At 42.8% G+C, this 20320-nt stretch overlaps 1 protein-coding gene across 1 annotated transcript in view; it reads left to right on the top strand.

The window, feature by feature from the left end:
* Positions 1 to 20320, top strand: part of LOC138498361 (extracellular calcium-sensing receptor-like) — a 316510-nt gene that overhangs the window by 164827 nt on the left and 131363 nt on the right. Inside the window, exons 6-8 of the mRNA XM_069622146.1 lie at positions 1274 to 1336; positions 8196 to 8616; positions 8856 to 9426. Coding sequence (XP_069478247.1) covers positions 1274 to 1336; positions 8196 to 8616; positions 8856 to 9426 — 1055 coding nt within the window. The remainder of the gene's footprint in view (positions 1 to 1273; positions 1337 to 8195; positions 8617 to 8855; positions 9427 to 20320) is intronic.

Here is a 20320-nt window from a genome sequence, read left to right as displayed (position 1 = left end):
AACAGTGTACAGTGACCCCGCCTACGTGACGTCAACCGTGCACGCAGGGCTCGCACGTTAGAAAAGGTGGGGCTACCTACGAGCGGACGGCACTCCAGTGCAACATGCAGCATTATTGGACAGGCTTATCAAGGCACTACAACTCCCTGTAGCCATTGCAATAGTTAAATGTGCAGCAAATATTAAGAGAACTGATTTTATCTCAAGCAGAAACAAAGCCAGAGACGAGGAGGCCAAAAGGGTTGCATATTCACCAGATATTTCAAGTTTTGATACTTCAGATGTAAAACAAAAAGTGGTCACGATTATGATTATAAATGAAGGGTTTAATCATTTATCCAGAACACAGTTGATGGAAGTTCAAGGCAGTGCTCCACAGGAAGAGCAAGAATTGTGGAAACAGAGGGGGTGTTCTTTATCCCCATCTGAAGCATTGTGGTGACAGGACAGCACTGGCAAAAACCAGTGATGCCTGTAGCCTTATTAAGGGTGACGCTTGAACAGCTGCACTACACTGCACATGTAACTAGGGAAAGCCTTGCAGCAGCTATTGCAGAGGACTGGTTCCTACCGAACCTGTTAGAACATGTTGCCTTTTATGTAGTAAATTGCATTGTATTTCAAAAGTTTACCGCTGGGCACACACTGCGAACAATCAGAGGAGTGATTCCTCGACCAAACGGTCCTTTTCAGCATTTACATATCGACTATGTCGAAATGTTGCAAGTATGTAGTGGATATAGGTATATGATAGTGGTGGTGTGCCCCTTTTTGAGATGGGTTGAAGCTGGTCCATGTACACACCCTGATGCCACTTGCGCTACGAAGTTTCTAGTCTGAGAAGTCTTTCCTAGATGGGGAGTATGTGAGGTGCTGAGATCCGACAATGGGCCCCATTTTGTTAATGAAGTATTCAAACAGGTTTGCCTATTGCTTAGTATAAAACACAAGTTTTCCTCTGCTTATCACCTGCAAGCGAACAGGTTATGGGAGAGACTCAACGGTCTTCTCATAGAAAGAATCGCTAAACTCAAATTGACATTGAAGAAGGGATGGCTCTATTGCCTATCCCTTGCATTGCATGCATTAAGAAATCAGCCTGGGTCGGACGAGCACCTTACACCCCTTGAGTTAGTAACAGGAAGGCGAATGAGAACACCAATGTCACCTCCTTCAAGGAGTAGAAGTGATGCCCAGATGACTGCAGAATTGTTAGGAAATGAGCTACATGCGTATTTAACATGTATAACCCCTAGTATCTCTGTCATTTCAGATCAACTCAAGCATAAGAGGTGTCGGTCTCAGGACACAGATGAAGACCATTCAGCAACCGGATGTAAGAAATTACTATCTGTACCCGAGTTGTTTGTTGCAGACCCCGTTTTAGTACGCAACTTCACAGGGAAGTGGCACGAGCCCCGTTCTAGTGGATTCACTTGGGCGACGAGAATCTGTGTGCTGGTGATATCGATACACCCCCACCCATTGATTTGGAAGCAAGACAAGAAGAAGCAGTTCAGCATGTGCAGACTCGATGATGACGGGGAAGAAGGACGCTAAAATTGCTGATTAAATAAATGCAAGTGTGCATTTGGACTGTGGCTTACCCCGAACACTCTTTATAGATATTTTAGCAGGAGTGCAATAATGTAACATTCTTGAGCCACAGGAATCTCTTTAATTGGACTTTAGAAAGTGCTGATGTGCACAAAAATCTTGATTTTATATTCAACGACTGGAAACGAGAGCAGTTCCCTGATTCATTCCTCACTGAGTTTCTCTTTGGCTAGATTCATGGTTCTATCTGATGTCGACATCCAAAGGCTCCTTCTCGCTGTCTTCGTTTTTATACTTCAAGTTTACCCTGCTCTTGCTGGGCATAGCACTGACATACATAGTTTTGTGCAGGATCCTAAGAATGGGCCTGTGATTAGAAGATTACTTGCAGCGATAATTGAGCAAATTCGGCAGCTGCCTCAGCATCTAACAAGGCTGCCTGATTAAGAAGGTTTTTTCCTTCCTTAAAATTAGTACACAGGCACAATGTGGACTAGTGAGAATAATGCAGTTCCAGAAAGTGAGCAGACTCAACATCATGCGAAGGGACACCAATGATGGGGTCTCATGTATTGGTGCATAATATATGTGTGCACACCATCTATTATTGTTTTCTGTTTTTGCTAATCCGCGCTGCTTACCTTGCTGGTCCCAGAATGGTAGGAGTCCCTTTGAATCTTTCTACTCCAGTGACCTATGCAGTAATAGCTGTTGCAAAGAGACCAAGGTCATATGTGATTATCCCTACACCAGTGACACATGTAAAGACACATGTAAAGTCACCCATTTCTCTGACAAGTGTTCCTATGATTCCTCTGTAGGAAGTTCTGTTTTTGATATACTCCATGACCATTATGTGCGAGCTCATTTGGAAAGAAAGAGACCTAAGAGAAGTGCAAGGGAAGATGATTATGAGTTCAATAATTATCTAGATAGTGCAGCACATTTGGGGAACATGTTTCAACACATGAAAGAGGTGGGAAAAAGGACCTCTGAGGAGGATTGTTATGTATGTACTCTCCTACCTTATACTATGGGGAAGTCCAAGATATTCATAGCTACAGAAATAGACGTCCAGACAGCTCATAGCCTGACTCACCTTGCACTCTGCCATACAAGAGGTCAATTCCAGGTACGAACAGCATCCTTTGTATGGGTGACTGAATGTTCAGCTCCAGAAAAGATGATTATGTTCAGGATTTATAGACAAGAGCAAGAGCATACACCAGAGATCACGTGATAAGATACGAGCAGCCTGGAATGAAGGGAGCGCGAATCAGATGGGAGGTAAATAAGAAGCTCAATTGCCAAGGGAAAACTGATGAAAAAATATGAATATGCGAGGAGAGAGGACAGATGCAGATCTGGGGAACAGTACTTTCTCCAGATGGCAGAGAAGAAGGCATAGTCGTTTGCAGAGGTGTGGCAGTAACAGGACATCCCAAACCAGTTAAAGATCATGTGTAAAAAGGATGCAAACCTCTATGGCCAAAGCTTGCAAAGCTGCTGACATGGGTCGAAGACAAAGGAGACCCAATGCAGATAGTGCCTCTGACTAGTGCAGAGCTATGCTTCAGAAACAATGGCATAAGAAACGTTGGAGAGAATCAGCAGTGCGGTCAAATCTTTGATGTACCAGGAATGAAGGATGGAACAGTAGTGATAATGGACCACTACTGGGCCTGTGGATCCAGAGCAAACATGAAGCTTCCCAGAGATTGGGGAGGACGATGTTCTAATGTGATTGTTCATGTTCAAGCATTGGTGATACCGAAGAGTGACCTAAACATTGGAGAGTTTCCAAAAGCAGATGCTCACCTGAGAAAGAGGAGGTCAGTCGGATTCCTCAATCAAACAAGAAGGGAGAACTACTTCTCAGCCAAATCAAGAGAAGCTTTCATTGACTTTCCGTATGAACAAAGGTTGTTCAGCCAGACTTTGGCAATATTCACGACAATCTTCATTCCAGGGATCCAGACTATGGCAAATGCCAGATGGTTACAGATAACCAGATGGGAGCTCCTGCAGACGATCAACACTATCTTAAAGGGATTCAATGCTAGCAAGGAAGAGGTGAGAGCTATAAGACTGATGACTCTTCAGAATAGATATGTCTTGGATATGATTACAGCTATGGATGGTGGTGTTTGTGCCAAAATTGGAGAGTCATGTTGCACATTCATACCATATTACATCAAATAGGGTAACCCCTTTGTGGGCATGCGTGGTTGGGGTCAAGGTACAGTACTAAACAAGAAAAACATCTCCACGCTGCAAACAATTCATTGTGTTGTGTACATTGTAATAATTTGGAGAATTTAATATAGTGCAAAAAGAGTCTCACGATGAAGAGAATGGGACCTTGACAGAGGCCATAATGATGCTCACGAACGTACATGTAAAGGTGAGGTAGAAGACATTGCTGATGACAGCTTGTTTGCGTCAATCTTCTCATGGGTTCCACAATGGATGGCGAATATTTAAGTTTCTTGGAGCCTTGCTGGTGATGATCATGTTTGGATTGTGTGTGATCAGAAAAATAAACAGACAGTGCAAGAAGACAGCTAAGAAAGCAACAGGAATGAAGATCATGAGTGATGTCTAGTCAGGGTTTGGACCTAAAGAGCTGACAGATGAAGAAATCCGAGACTATGTAAAGGCCAGTATTCATGCACCTGAGGGAACAAAATTCCTGTACCCAAGAAACCACAAGAAGTATGTGGGAAGATGGATCTACTGTAGCCCACATGGATAGTGTAGTCTTATGACATGGAGTGTTGATGAACATGTGAAATCAGCAGGATGTCTGAAAGAAGTAAGAAAGATATGGACTCCGAAGAAGCACTTCTTCAGAAAAGGATGTCTAGATGTGAAGACTGATGGGAGAGTGGTCGGTAAATCAGCCTTTGTGCCTTTGACACAGTTAGTCGTGATCGATTGTGGGAAAAACTGCTGAGAATTGTGATCCAGCTGAAACTGGTAAAAATGCTAACACTGCTGCACACGAATACAACTGTGAGAGTGAGGTTGAACAAGGAAGGAGCTATGACCCCCCCAAATAGGCACTTATGTGGGACTGAGACAAGGGTGCGTGGCGGCTCCTACCCTCTACAACCTGTATGATTTGGAAAGTAGGTGATGAACCTCTAGAGAGGGTTTCTGCTTTAACATGTCTGGGATGCGAGGTACTAAACTCAACATCGAAAGTGGGAGGGGTGAATTATTTGAACGCTAGATACGGCCCTATTCTTACTAAAATGAGGCGGGTATATGCTCAGCTATGTGGTTATTCATTGCTACCACTTATACGGTTCTACCAGATGCAGGTGGAGCCGGCGATTCTGTATGGGTTGGACATTATCCTTAATGATTTGAGACAGAACCTAAACACATTCCAAGCAAAACCCTGGAAAGAAACTCTAAGGTTAGCAAAATCAATACCAAACTCAATTAAACGTCACAAGTTTGGATTAGTTTCACTTGCCACAAGGGCTGACTGGAGGAAACTAACGACTTATGCAAAGTTACTAAATCCTCCAGCCCACTCATTGTATGAAAAATGGGGGCTAGAGCAGACACGCACCTCGGGAGACTCTATCACCACAATGAAGGCAGAGATTACCTAACTTCTCTTGGAAATAGGCTCAAAAGCAGAAGAGCTGCTTGCAAACCAATCAAAAGTTGTTTGACTAAGACTGGGGTAAAACACCAGAAGGCATGACTAAAACAAGCCTCTATAAGCCTCTATAAGCCTATATTAGAATATGCAAGACTTGTATATACGAGAGACCGAATTCCGAGGTATATACTTATTTTTCCATGTTCTAAAAGAAGGTCCTTATACCTAAGATTCTGAACAACAGATTTGAGCTGTAGGTTATGTGGTAGGGCCGCAGTAAAAGAAACTATCAAGCATTTGGTCCTAGGTTGTACAGTGCTTGAGGAAGATCGGAAGAGATTTTTAGGCATAGTACAGGGCACGGAGGCTTGCTGGGTCAGTCTGATGGGGGGGTCAAGCACAGAGCCGCATTTTAGCCTTCTGTGATCTACTCTACAAAATTGTGGAGAAACTAGGTGAAATGCGGGGAGGAGAAGAAGAAATAAAACAATAGCGTTTAAGCTAGATGGAGGTAAGGCTTTCTCCTTCGCTCCCTCTTCTCTTTCTCCGACTAACCTGGTGATAGGCTTTGGTGACATACGTACAAAGTAGAAGATCTGTAATATTTACCTTAATAATTCTTGTCTTTCTCCCCTTTGTATAGATCACTTGTACTATTTTTGGCATAATTGTTGTTTTACTTTATGAAACTCGGCAGAGTTTTAGCCGAGTGTTAGCTGTGCTGGTGGAGTGACTGGAGTAACTCTACTACCTTCACTATTGGAGGCGGACCTCTGCTGTGCTATGCCTTGGCCATAAAGACTCACTCTTGATGCAGAGCATCCGTGGAGTGTTAGCCGAGTGTTAGCTGTGCTGGTGGAGTGACTGGAGTAACTCTACTACCTTTACTATTGGAGGCTGACCTCTGCTGTGCTGTGCTGTGCCTCAGCCATAAAGACTCACTCCTGACGCGGAGCATCCGCAGAGTGTTAGCCAAGTGTTAGCTGTGCTGGTGGAGTGACTGGAGTAACTCTACTACCTTTACTATTGGAGGCGGACCTCTGCTGTGCTGTGCCTTGGCCATAAAGACTCACTCCTGACGCGGAGCGTCCGCAGAGTGTTAGCCGAGTGTTCGCCGAGGAGCGGGGAGGAGTGGGTATGGAAGCAAGCATATCTACAACCGCCCCACGCACGAGGAGTCATGTAAAAACATCAGTGAACAACATGGACACTCTGGAACCAAACACAAACATAGAAGATGCGGCAGCTGGTGTTAAACAACATCATCCAACTACGAATGACTCTTCATTGGCACATTTCGTGCCACACACACGGCAAACAACCACAAAGTTAAAGTCTCCATTGGCTATGGACGCAGCACAGGACGACGAGCCGGCAAACAACAACAGTGCAGCTGATGCAACAAATCCAAGAAGTAAGTTGCTGCCGCCGCGTCCTGTGCGCCCTTTGTTGAAATTGAATGAAGCTGATGCACTTATCAAACTCTGCCCGTGTATGACATTTCCCTCCCTCCACCCCCAAACCCACGGCCCCTTACCTTGTCGGCTGCCTCACGGACTGGGGCGGTGTGTGGAGCCGTAGATCCTGCAGCGAGTGAGACGCGATCGGCCAGGGAGGCGGGGACAAGCGCGGCGCATGTGCATTGCACTGCGGGGCTAGGAGGCCAAGGTGGGGGTGAGGGAAGGCGAAAGGTAGAGCGGCATGGTGAAACCAGTGAGGTCCCTGCACTCGACATGGAAGCCAGTGCAGAGGATTATGGTGAAGTTTTCTGTGTCCCTCTGGAAGAGGGCACTTTTAAACTTAACTTAAACTTAATAAAACGAATCCCCAGAAAGTTGTGGAAACTGCAATAGGAATAACCCCAGCAGGAGTTGCAGACCTGCCTTTTGACTCTCCTCGATTTCAGGACACTTTGGAAGAATTCCCAACAAAATGGTGAGAGAAATGACTCCACGCAAGACGTTTTCATGTCCAATAGTGGAAAAATGAACAACGACAGACAAGTGCAAAATGTAGAAAATGAAGTCTCTGCCCCTAGTGTTTTCGGTAATACAAACCAAAAGATGGACCGCAATGCATGTAAAGTGCCTGAGATCAAGCAAATTGTACAAAAAAGAAAACCTTGGGAATCACAAAAAAATGAAATGACCAGAACGTGAAAACAACTTCAAAATCAATAAAATGGCACTTTAAAGTAAAAGTTACAACACAGGAAGGAGCAAACTACGCAAAACATGGATAGGCAGGATCATGAGAAAACACAAAATACACAGGAAATAACTGATCAAGAACTATTGTTAGTTTCGACCCAATACACTTCGCTCTAAGTTGCCCAGAAAATAGATCCTGGTACAACTACTGATGATAAGGAAGAGAACAATATGAGGAAATCACAAGCAAAAAATGGAGCAAAACAAGGACAAAATGTCACAACGCTTACAACAAATCAAAGTGTAATGGGAAAACAAAATACCATAACAACAGGATACAGTGAAAGTGTACTAAATCAGGAAGAATGTATTCTGGAAGAAATATATAGGAATGAGGATTATTCATTCATCAAAACCTCGACTCCCCATATCAGAAATACAAAACGTGCAATAGCAGAAGTAGACATCAATAAATCTACATTAGAAATGGCTCCTGAAAAAAAAGCTAAAACTGATTCATGCAAAGAAAAAGCATGCCAAACGTCCCAGTTATATGCCCACAAAGGAGGGCTAGACAAAGAGTCACAAAAGGAGATACAAAAACAAGACAAAGAAATGCAAACGCAGGAAACAAGTCCATTCGAAAACGACAATGAGCAAGAACCGGACCTCCCCAATCATAAAGCAGGACAAAAAAAGGACTGCGGGAATAAAAAAAGCGTGATTAAAAGTAGCGGTGCTAATACACAGGAGCATCCTGAAGCCTTTACAGAACAATGCGCTAATCTACAAGCAGCAATTGGGTCCATGTTTACCATCACGCTCTCTCCCTTTCTCAAATTATATGAAGCACTCTATGATAATTACAGAGACCAAACCACATTGATGGCTCTTATGCAATCAAAATTAATATACGTGGAATCATACATAGAAGCTACAAAGGAAAGGAGGATAAGAGAAAAAGACTCAGAAAACTTGTTCTTCAAAACCTTGATAGACTCATTGGAGGATGCTTGGGAGGACAAAAGAGCCTTTTTAAATTGCCTAAAGAGACCGCAAGATCTATGAAAATGGACTCATCAAAAAAAGATGAAATTGAAAAAGAAAGAAAGATCGAAAAAGAAATCAGCCTACAGCCAAACAAAAGCAGGGAAATAATTGAAATTGAACCCAAAATAGATGAGTGCAATAAGGGGAGAAACATGACAGAAGATCTGTTACAAAGAACCAACGACCAAACAAAAGAAATCCCCCAAGTAGAGAACAGAGAATCCACGAAAGGAATGCAAAGTATAAATATTGTCCCGCAAACAGGACATATAGTAGAAAGGGTTACCTCCAGCCAAAATAAGGGAGCTGTATGCAATATTCGATCAGGAAAACGAAAAAAAGGGGAATGGTAAAGAAGAAAAAAGGAAACCCTTGGAAGGGCAATACAAAAAAGACAAAAAAAAAGGTAAAACAGAAAGTGACAACTAATGGTGGAACAAGAAACTTCATAAGAAACATAAAGCCATTTGAAGATCTAGCCATAAAGAAGACACAGAAAACAGGCACAGAAGTGAAAAAGCCAAATGAAGATCTGGCACAAACACCACAGCTAGAGACTGAACAGACAGATGCGGAGCAAGGAAATGAAGCAGCACTCCTGCTATTATCAATCTATGATGACGAAATTGAACAACAACTGGAAAATGATCTTGTGAGCGAAGAGAGTGTTTTGGAGCTGCAATTATCAACAAGGAAATTAACTCAAAAAACAAAAAATGACGGTTTCGTAACATTGGAAGAAAAAAGATCAGCAATTGAAAAAAACAACAAACAAATAAACTCAAAAAAAGAATTATTTAAACGAATGATTGACCAATCGGAAAAAGAAAGCTCTATACAGAAAAGAAAAAAAGAAAAAACCAAGAGGACCGTCGACAAAGGCATAAAGAAGGAGCACAGAAAGGACAAAAAAACGTCGAGACGGGCCGAAACAATAAGAGAAGAAACAACAGGGCATAGACTAATGCTGGAAAGAGTTATTAAGACCAAAGATGGCCTAATTCTAAACCGGGCAAATCTCATGGGACTCTTAGCGTACCACAATTACGGGTAATCAATCCAAGAGACATAAAGATTGTAGCTTTTCCAAAAGAAGAGGAAACAGATAATAGCTGTATCCATTTAACTTCTAATTCAGCAGTGCAGCTAATATTAGCTGCGACGGATGAATTGAGATGCCTGGGATTTGACCTGTCACATTACCGATATAAATCTATGGAACACACTCAAAGAGACAAGGGACAAAATATACAGAGGGGCAACAAAAAAGTCAGGAGCGAGATCATGGAAGATGATGATATAAACAGCAAGCCCATTAGATTCTCGCCTACAGTACTAAAAGACCCCAACGCGCTACGCATGAAGATAGAGGGCCAAATGTCCAAATCTAACAGTGGAATCGAAACAAATAAAGAGCAACTGGTGACCAAGATCGACCTTGAAAAATCATGGACATGGCTAGCAGAAACACTAGGAGCAAGGGAACAGTCCTAGACCGGAAGCCAGGAAGAGAAGTGCTGCCTCCAAATGTCCCCATGGAATACTCGAGGATTTAATCACCTGTTTCCAAAAGATCAATTCTGAGGTGATCAATGCTGACATCATATGTTTACAGGAGTGTTGGTTGTTGGAGGCACCGGTTATAGATGGTTTCACAAGTATTTTAAATAAAGCATATAAAGGACAAAAAGGGAGACCATCGGCGGGCCTATTGACCCTAATCAAAAATGACTGGAGGGGCAAAATAGAGAGCGTGATTACTCCATCACCACTTATACAGATAATCATATTGCAAGATAACCCACAGGAATTTGATATCAACAAAACCCGAATAATCTTTAATTTATATTGGAATATTAAAGCTAAAGACGCAGAAAAATTCTTGGATCAAGTCACAACGATTATTGATGAATTAAGAGCAAAATTCTGTATGCCACAGATGATATTATGCGGGGACCTGAATATAGACTGTTGTACTAAGGTAGGAAAAGGTGACATGCCACAACATAAGAAACAACAAATGAACAGAGCAAAAAGCTGGTTGATGAGATCTAGAGATCTACATATGGTAACCGGAGCTGTACCAGGCGATCTGGACGGAGCCAAAACATGGTCTTCACACAATGCCACGGCAACGCTGGATTATTACTTTGTGGTTCTGGAAACATTTAGGACAATTGCGTCGCTAAAGATAGTGCCATAAATAAAGAGCGACCACAGTATTTTACTCCTTGAATGCAAGGAACTGAACAGAAAAAAAAAGATCCAAAAATGGAACAAAATGGGCCCACCAGGTCATCACTAATAATGGTCTAAACCTTCTCAAGTTGACTGTGCAAAAAGCAGTCAAACTGGAGAGCGAGATAGCTAATGGCAGCTGACTCAGGACAATCAAGTTGATTATGAAAGTTATCTGTCAGCTTTTAGAGTATCAGGCAAACAGACGGGTGCAAATAAAGTGACAAGACTACACCGCTATAATGAAGAACTGGCTAAAAGAAAACAAAAACTAGCGAAAGATCTAAGGACAATCAGGCGACTGAAACCACCAGATGCAGTAAATCAGAGAAAAGAACTAAAAAGAAATGATCAACATTGGGTAAAATTACAGCGGGCAAACCTTTACCAAAAGGACTCGGAATATATGCTTATGGCATTGAATAACAAAAACTCAAATTACTTCTGGTCATTAATAAACAAGAACACAAATCCACAAGGAGCAGAGCAAATAAACCCTATACACGAAGTACAGTTGTTGGAGCACTTTGCCACAATATATGGACAGACAAAAAATGACACAGAAGAAGACAAAACAGAAAGGAAAAGATTACCTTGGAAGATCCTCTTTGAAAAACAAGAAATCTTGGGCCTAATCAACAAGGCTAGAACATCTAGAGCGCCGGGCCCAGATGACCTGACAAAATCAATGTTAAAACAAACACCTGAGTTGTGGGCAGACATGTGCTTCCCACTATTCACAAGAATAAATAAAACCATGCAGGTTCCAGACTCCTGGAAAAGGGCGATAACAATACCAATCTATAAGCAAGGTGACAGAAAGAATCCAGAAAACTATCGCCCCATATCGTTATTGGATGTCCTGGGTAAACTTTATGCAGGCATACTATTGAAGAGACTTAAAGAGTGGTTGACAGAGACTGGAAATATTGACAGCACACAAGCAGGTTTTGTCGAGAGAGTAGATTGTGGATTGAACTTGTTAATAATAAATTTACTCAAATTGAAGGCAGTGAGGGGAAATGACAAGCTCTATCTAGCTTTCATAGATTTGGCAGGAGCATCCGACCAAGTTGATCGAAATATTTTATGGTCTAAAATGCAAGACAAAGGATGTCCACCAGATCTCATAGCGGCCATAAAAGCACTGTACACTGGGACGAGTATGCAGGTGCCTTTAGATCAAAGCGGCACTCTTAGTGAACCATTGAATACACTTAAAAGTCTGAAACAAGGGTGCCCCTTAGCAGCCATATTGTACAACCTTTACATCCTAGATATGAGAGACAACTTGGAGCCAGTTAGATCATGCTCACCACGATTAGCAGGAAATGCAATCAGACACTTGCTGTATGCGGATGATCTAATCCTACTAGACCTGACGGCAATAGGACTATGAACTAGAAAAATATGTCAACATCAATAAACAAAAAATCAATGCTGAAAAATCGGAAATTCTAGTCATGAAAAAACCACAAGCAAATGTAAAAAAAACATTTCAAATGGTGCCTGGGAAAAAATGCAATTCAAACAACAGAAAGCACCAAATACCTGGGAGCAATAATTAGTGCCGACTGGGGGGATAAACCTTGGAAAGACCACCTCCAAGCAAAAATGGACCAATTGATTGCCCAAGCCCTTCTAATGAAAAAGAAATGCTGCAAATTTACGGTAAAACCACTGGTGGAATTTTACAAGGCCAAAGTGATGCCATCAATAACGTATGCGGGTGACACTGGACTAAGAATCCCATGGGTAAACTGGGATAGTCTTGAGGCAAGATTTTGGCGGAAAACTTTACATTTACCAAATGCGCTTCCAATAAGCGTAATTAGACATGAGCTGGGTCTTCACTCGCTACAGGTTCAGATCGTATGGAAAACCCTATCAACGTTCAGGAAAATAGAACATCTTGATTGCCCACCGCAATACAAAATCCTGAAGACGGAAATGGGGAAAATACCCTGCTGGCCTTTAGAAGAATGGAGAAACAAATGCCAGGAAATCCTGCTTAACATAGGGTCCACCATAAGTCGTCTATGTGAAAACCCGAAGAGAGTAAAAAATCTGTTATTCTCAGTGGATTGGTCGCAAACGGAAGCGGCCTGTGCTTCATCCGATAGTCATAACCCGGCAAAGAAACTAACAAACTGCTCTGGAATCCTGCCAACGTATTTGAATAAGAGTGCTAACCTGCGTCACAGAGACCTGATCTTGTGCTTCAAATTGAACATTGTGCGCACAAAAGAAGTCCTGGTAAGATATGGGATGATTAAAGAGAACATCTGTCACCTATGCCAGGAAGAAGCTGAAACCCTATGTCATTTAACTTTATTCTGTAAAGAACTATTAGCGGAAAGAATGCAGCTACTCCATGAGGTGTTAGAACCAGGCTGTGGCTTAGATGCCAAGTTATGGTGGGAAACTCTTCACAGCAACCCAAATCAAAAGATATCTTGAAGATTGGGCTCCTTTCTGGAACAAATGTTAAAAAATTGGAAGCTTCCTCGGAATATATTAGGAAATGTGAACTATGACATAACCGAAGCTGCTCTAACAGCCAGGCTAAAGAGTCACAAAAAAAAGGAAATAACCACCGGAGGATGTTGGCCTGGATGTTAATGAAGGACATTTTTATAGCAAAAGTTTGTATGTTTTATACACTGTACGCTAAATTAAAAAAAAAAAGAAATGTGTATGATTTTATATGATTTTGTATGTAATTGTGAAAGATTTCTTTCTATTGTAGTTGTAAATCAAAACTCAAATAAAAAAATAAAAATATAAAAGATATATCAACCAGAGGGTGGAGTGTAGAGGAGGAGCCATGTACCTCTAGTGGAAGACCCGCCCCCATTCTGTCTATATGTTGGTAGCTGGAAATTGCGACATGCGCAAAGCCAATAATGGAAACTATACCGCGAAGAGTTCTTGAACAAGGTATGCATTGAGAAAGCCCTATATGTATCTGCGAAGAAATGATGGTCTTCTGAAGGGAGTTCTGGAAGAAGTGTGAAGATGAATGAAAGAGGAGACTGGTGACATCACATGAAGCAGAAATGACGCACCCAGAGGAGATGCCAATGAAGAAAGAATATATAGAACCTGATGGCGAAGTAAAGAAATGAGCAACATTGTGGGAGCAAAATGAAGATTGCACGTGCGGAGAAGCACTGAAGAAAATGCAAAGCCATTTTAGAATAGTACAGATGTAGCAACGCAAGTGGACGAAGTAATCATAAGGCTGGCTATACGTAGTGAATAGGCTGCAGGCAGTACCGCCATTATATATAAGGGTGTATAGAATCTGGATGTTCCAAAACGCATTTTAGCAAACTTGGACCCTGTGAATGAAAGAGCTGAAAGTGTGGTGCAGCAGAATAGACCAGCTGGCAGCGAAGGAAGATTTGAGAAGGCTTGCCTGGCCCAGTGTCAAGAGTCTGGGCCGCCAAGAGCCTGGTTATCTACTCGAGAAGATACAATGAACGTGAGAAGCGGGTCGAGCTCATGTTTGCGGTGTAATGGAAAAGCACTAAAAGTGCCAGGTTTTCTTCATTTAATAGTATTAAAGGAGCTGAAAATGTGGGCGAGCTACACCGACACCAGAAGATAAGGCCATGCCTTCACTCTCTTTTATTCTCTGGCACAGTGAGCCTTCTTAAGGCCGAGTTCAAAGACTAAATTACTGGCAGACAGCAGGAGTGATGATGGATGTTGGGCTAATTGGATGGGGAGGCATGACCAGGCCAACACCCCAGCACCTGGGGTACCAGCTTGCGTGCTGCTAGTGAGTGGAATATTCCAGAAGGGTACAAGTGTGCCAACCAATTGTAGAGGGCCACGTAGCAAGGAGCCCTATAGTTTCAGAAGCCAATAGAACGTTGTGTATTTTCATGACACGGAACATGGCTTGCACTTGGGTGGGCTTAGTTGTCCACTGGACCTTAAAGATCTAATCATGATCCCTGCCCTTATAGAAAGTATAGTTAGATGTTCCCTTTAAGCCTATCACATCCCGTAGGTTTTCTTATTTTGCCATGTAGTATGACGTCACTTATGAAGAATTTTTATTACAAAGTTGTATTTTTTCATGTAATGCTTCGAGTAACTCTTGAGAGTAAATACTGTGCACCGTCTGTTGATGCCCGTTGTACTCCCTGTTTTAACAAGTGTTATTAAAACAGTCGTGTTTTTGCCAAACTTCCTGAGTCAGTCTGTTTATTGATGTATGAGTAAGATCTGCATCCCCATCCATCTCAGATACTGTTGTCTCGTCTCAAAGGCCCTCCGGGCTCAGCCTGATGGTTCGTCTAATTTGGGACGACAAACAGGCCTGGATATCGTACGATGTGCTGACTCAACCGTATGAGAGAGGGCCTGGAATACCTGGATTTCTAAATTTACTACCTTGCAGGACAGATACAGTACTCTGGTGGTGGTCCTCGTCTATGGTGCTTGCACATATTTAGCTTGAGAAGGCAGACACATACCCGAATTAATTAAGGGGGTTGTTAGTGGGAGACATGGACAAGGCAGGGAGTTCCGCGATCCAACCGGTGGAGTCTACGTGTAGGGCATGGGTCCAACTAAAACACTGGGTCGGGGAGGCGATGTGCTAGGCACCAGCGTTTGCTTTTTACAGGGCGAGTAGTGGCAGGGGGTCAGTACCCTGGGGGACTTAGTTCAGAAGGGGAAATGTATCACCTGGGAAGCTCTTAAGCACAGCGGGGAATGGACTGTGGTGACCATGCTGCTGAATTTTAGATTACACAGGATACTCAAGGCAAGGTGATCGAACTTCCCACATGCACTCCCCGTCTCCACAGTAGTTCAATTGGTTGCAGCACCATCGTACTGCAATAAACTAGCATCTTTGATCTACAAGGTTATTAAGAAGCAGAAAGTAAATAGGCTAGGTAGCTATATGGTTGAGTGGGAAACTGCTTTGGGAAAGCCATTGTCCGAGGGACAGTGGAAATTGATCTGCATGCAGTCACGCAACCTGTCATTGAATACCCATTTTCGTGTAACCCACTGTCAATTCTTACACCAAGTTTATTACTCTCCTGCATAGGTATTACCCAGATAGGTCCTCCCTATGCCTTAGGTGTTCATGTGACCCAGCTGATTTTCTACACATGGCATGGGCTTGCCCACAAATCCATCCAATGTGGGACAAAATGGAGGTGGACCTGGCCCAGATGCTGCACTGCACTTTCAAAGGCACTACACTGTCAAAAGCACTACTCACCAGAACTGTGGCTGTGGTCACTGATTGAGGGAGGGCTGAAAAGAAACTATTGGCAACGGTGTCTGTAGTGGCTAGAGCTTTGATTGCTAGGTCCTGGGGAAATTGTGGTGTGCCATATTTTCAGGAATGGCTGAACTCCATGAATATGTGTGAGAGGCCAGAGACTCAACATGCGGCTTCCTTGCTGGATCGGAGCAAGCCACTGGACTACTGGGGCCCTCTCAGAACTTATATGGCTGGCGATACTGAAGAATCAGAACACAGGGAGGACAACATCAATAATGGCATGCTATCCTCATAGTTCTGCAGGACAGTGGTGGGGAAGAGGGATCTTGGTCGACTGGGGGCCCAGAGTGGGGGGAGTAACGCATCTCAGTGGTCATGCGAAGGACTGCAGGGGTTATGGTCTGTACCAGCCGTTAAGGTAGGGACCCGCAAAGGGTCCTTGAAGGTAATTACGGCACTGCAATTTGCGGTACCGTCATTACCACCTTCCCCATTCCCATTGAGCCCTATGGTGCAAAAATGGGAATGGGGAAGGGCCAATGGTAAATGGGGAATTACCGCCCCGCCGACCTTGGAATGGGGTGGTAATTCCCCATTTACCATTGGTGGAATCGGTAAAATACCGGCGGCATCCATGGCGCAACTAGCGCCATGGTTACCGCCTGGGTTGTAATGACCCCCAATGTATCCTTTCTTCCGATCTAATGGCACATGCCAAAGGCTCCATGCCGATCACAAAGAGCAATTGAGATAAAGGACATCCCTGCCTCATCCCTCTTTCCAAAATGAATGTTTCTCAGTTAAATTAATTTATTGACACTGTAGCAGTAGGGCCGGTATATCAAAGTTTGACCCATTTTTATTGAAGTTCAAGCTAATTCCCATTTTCTCCAAGGTCCTGCACAAGAACTGCTATTCAATTTGATCGGATGACTTTTCAGCATCGAGAGCCACAGAAGCTACTTTGTCTCCTCGACCTTCACATGCAAATAGGGTCAGCAAAAGCTTTCTCATTTTCATCTCTTCCCTTAACAAAACCGCTTTGATTCTCGTTAATCAATTTTGGCAGCAACACCTCTAGACGTAGGGCAAGACTCTTGGCTAATATTTTATTATCAGCATGATCAAATTGACTGGTCTGTATCTACTCATGAGAGCCTAAGGCCTGTCCTTCTTCAGCAACACTGAAACTGACACGTGCCACATGGAGTCTGGTAAAAGGCCATTTTTTAAGGAGGAATTAAACACTCCCACCATAAGCTAATAAATCCAGTCAGGAGGTACCTTGAAGACCTCCACAGGAAAAGCATCCAGTCCATGGAACTTTCCAGAATTTAAGTGCTGTGAGAAACCTACGGGTGTTCTCACATCTACTCCCCTGGGATCCTCTATGCAGGTGGCCAGGGAATAGGCCATCGCGTTTGGATCCTGCCGCTGGGGGTGGACAAGCGAGGGAGGATCACCTGGATAGAGGGTCCTTAGGGATTGGAGATCGGATGCTCTTTGGTCAGACACAGTATTCCACATCGTCCTTTCTTAAAGGAACCCCTATCCCAGAAGTGGTTAGGGGATATTGTTTATCTGGTTCCCTTGTCTCTCAGAAGGGTAGGAGATATTATCACCCTAGACATGCTAAACAGAGGAGGAGAAAGAGTGGGGATGAGATGCTTTGGAACAAACCCCATAATCCCTTGGGTCATTGGGACAAACAGATGAATGGTTCCCAGACATTTAAGGGTCGTTATAAGATTGTTCTCCTCCATTCCCCTCTCGAGATGCATAACAGTACTGAGACGAGGAAGAAACAACTAGGAGTTATGAAGATTACACCTTTTGCCCACTCAGGTAATGGGATGAGGAAGATGCATGGAAGTCAGGCATGTCCTGGTATTGAAAGCCAGGCAAAAGTAATGAATGAAACACACCTGCAGCCCGGTAACGGATCACAGGTGTGTAAAAGGTGGAGCCGTGTAAAGAAGGAGCCGTGCGGAAGCGAGAGAAGCGGAGACGCCAGTACACCAAATGAGACCCTGGGAGCCCTGCTGAATGATTGATACAGGATGGAGATCCCTAAAGGGAAGGTGGGTAGCAGGCGCTGCCAGAGACCAGAGCCAAAGCTATGCACGAGTGCCAGCGAGTGCTACGTGGAGTGCCCAGCAATTTGGGTTTCCTGCAGAAGGGAGATGAGCCAAGAAAAGGAGCTGCTGAGTTGAGGTAAGTGTCTTGGACACTTAAATCACCTGGGTGCTTGAAGAAGATCGTGAATATAGCAGCGGTCAAGGCATCAAGCAAAGTTACATGCATTTGAATATCAAACGGAATTAAATATGCAACAATACCTTTACTTGATTATTGAAAGGATGAAACAAGCGAAAGCAGTCTTTATTGAATACTGCATTGAACGAAACAAGCAAAGTTCCTTATATTTGAATATGGAACTGAATGAAACAAGCAAAAGTATCCTTATTGAATATCATATCGAATAAAACAGGCAAAAGCAACCTTTATTGAACACCAAATTGAATGAAACAATCAACGTGACATTTGTTTGAATGCCAAATTGAAAGAAAGAAGAAAAAGTACACCATTCAAGTGAAAGCAGCATTAATGGAAATCTGAACGGATTGAATGAATGAAATGAAGTAAGATACGCTGCAATTAATGAACATTGAATTGAAAAAAAGGAAAAGCTAAGTGGAATGAAAGATATAATCAAGAATGAGAAACCGCTCATATGTTACAAGTTGTGAAGATATATTTAAGAAACTGATCAAGATTAAGAAAGTAATCATGTGGTAAAGTTGTGAAGCTATAAGAAACTGCTTATTTGGCTGAGTATTGAACTTCGCAAGGAGACATGGAAGTTCCTGATTGTGTCACCTGTGGTGGGTGGACCGTGTGGTCTAAAACTGCACCAAGACCAGAGAACCCCTACATGCCAACAAGGAAGTTTGCTGTGGTGAAAGAAGGAAAACAACTATTGATGAATATCAGACTTGGGGAAAGGAATCCTGAGTTATAATGAATTGTAAAAATCCAGCGAAAAGACAAAGCTTCAAGATACTTGTTTTTGTGCTGATATTAAACTTGGGGAAGGGAACCCTTAGACTTATTGCACTGGAATTCTGTTGCCCTGGAACTGTGTTGAACTTGGGGAAGGGCATCCTGACCTTCACAGAAATGTGGAACTGTATTGCTATAAAATCGAAACGAAGGTAAATCGAACATAGTGAGGAACATATTGACATTAGGGAAAAGTAGCTGAAGAGTAAGAAGTATAAATAGTAACTTTGTGATACCCAATTTGGAAAGACATCCAAGATGTCCACAGAATAGATCATAATCATATTGCTTTCACTCACAGTTCGCACATCCTACTACCTCGATATACATGGAGCTAAGACTCCAGTAACTCTTCCTGAGCAAGAGGAAGAACAATTGTGGCAACTACTAGGCACCCAAGACCATATGTAGTAATTCCTGTTACAAAGAAGAATGACTAATTACCTGAGCCTGAGATAAGTGCCATTAGCAATCATTCACATGCAAGAAAGGTTGTAGAAATTCTGTTTGGACACGAAAAGCAGGTTTGGCAAGATGGGCAAGACAAAAGGTTGCCAGACAAGGTGCCTATACAGAGAATGCATGTAAAACACCTGGTCCTGTGATAAAGGACCTAAAGGTAATCCGTAGAAAGCAGACATGCAGGGAACTTTTGCGAGACATTTTAATGCCTAAATGGGTTGCTGAGCAGATGAGATGTCCTGAACTTTCTCCTACCCAGGGAACATTGACAGATGTACCCCGTCCATTGATAAATGTGCCTATGATCGATCCAGAAAGAAGAAGTTCTACTGGTACACTTCATGATATGTTTATGGAAGGACACATGAGAAGAAAGAGAATAAAAAGAAATGCTCAAGAGGATGATTTTAAGCTAAATGATTATCTGGACAGTACAACTAATTTGGGAAATAACATTTGGTACCAGCATCTGAAAGATGTAGGAAGAAGAACCTCGAGGGAGGAATGCTTTGCGTGTGCACTCCTGCCATACAGTATGGAAAAGTCTAAAATCTTCAAAGCTATCGAAATAGACGTCTAGGCAACTCATTGTCTTTCACATATAGCGCTTTGGAAAACCAGAGGCCAGTTTATTGTTCGAGATGCCTATCTCAAATGGGCAACTGAATGGACAGACCCAGATGAAGATGACTATGTGCAAGATACAAAGACAAGAAACAGAGAACACACAAAGAACCATGTGATCAGATGTGAGAAGCCTGGAGTAAAATTAGCTGAAATCAGATGGGAAGTGAACAAGAAATTGGAGGTTGCAGAAAAATCTGCAGAGGACATTCGAATATGGAAGAATAGAGGCCAAATTCAGATCTGGGGATCTGTTTTATCACCAGATGGATGGGAAGACAGAGTGGTCATCTGCAGAGC

This window comes from Ambystoma mexicanum, chromosome 5q (assembly GCF_040938575.1).
Source record: "Ambystoma mexicanum isolate Mex_15411 chromosome 5q, UKY_AmexF1_1, whole genome shotgun sequence".
Lineage (NCBI taxonomy): Eukaryota > Metazoa > Chordata > Amphibia > Caudata > Ambystomatidae > Ambystoma > Ambystoma mexicanum.
Note: the sequence above shows the minus strand (reverse complement) of the source record. Positions and strands in the feature narration are given on the sequence as shown.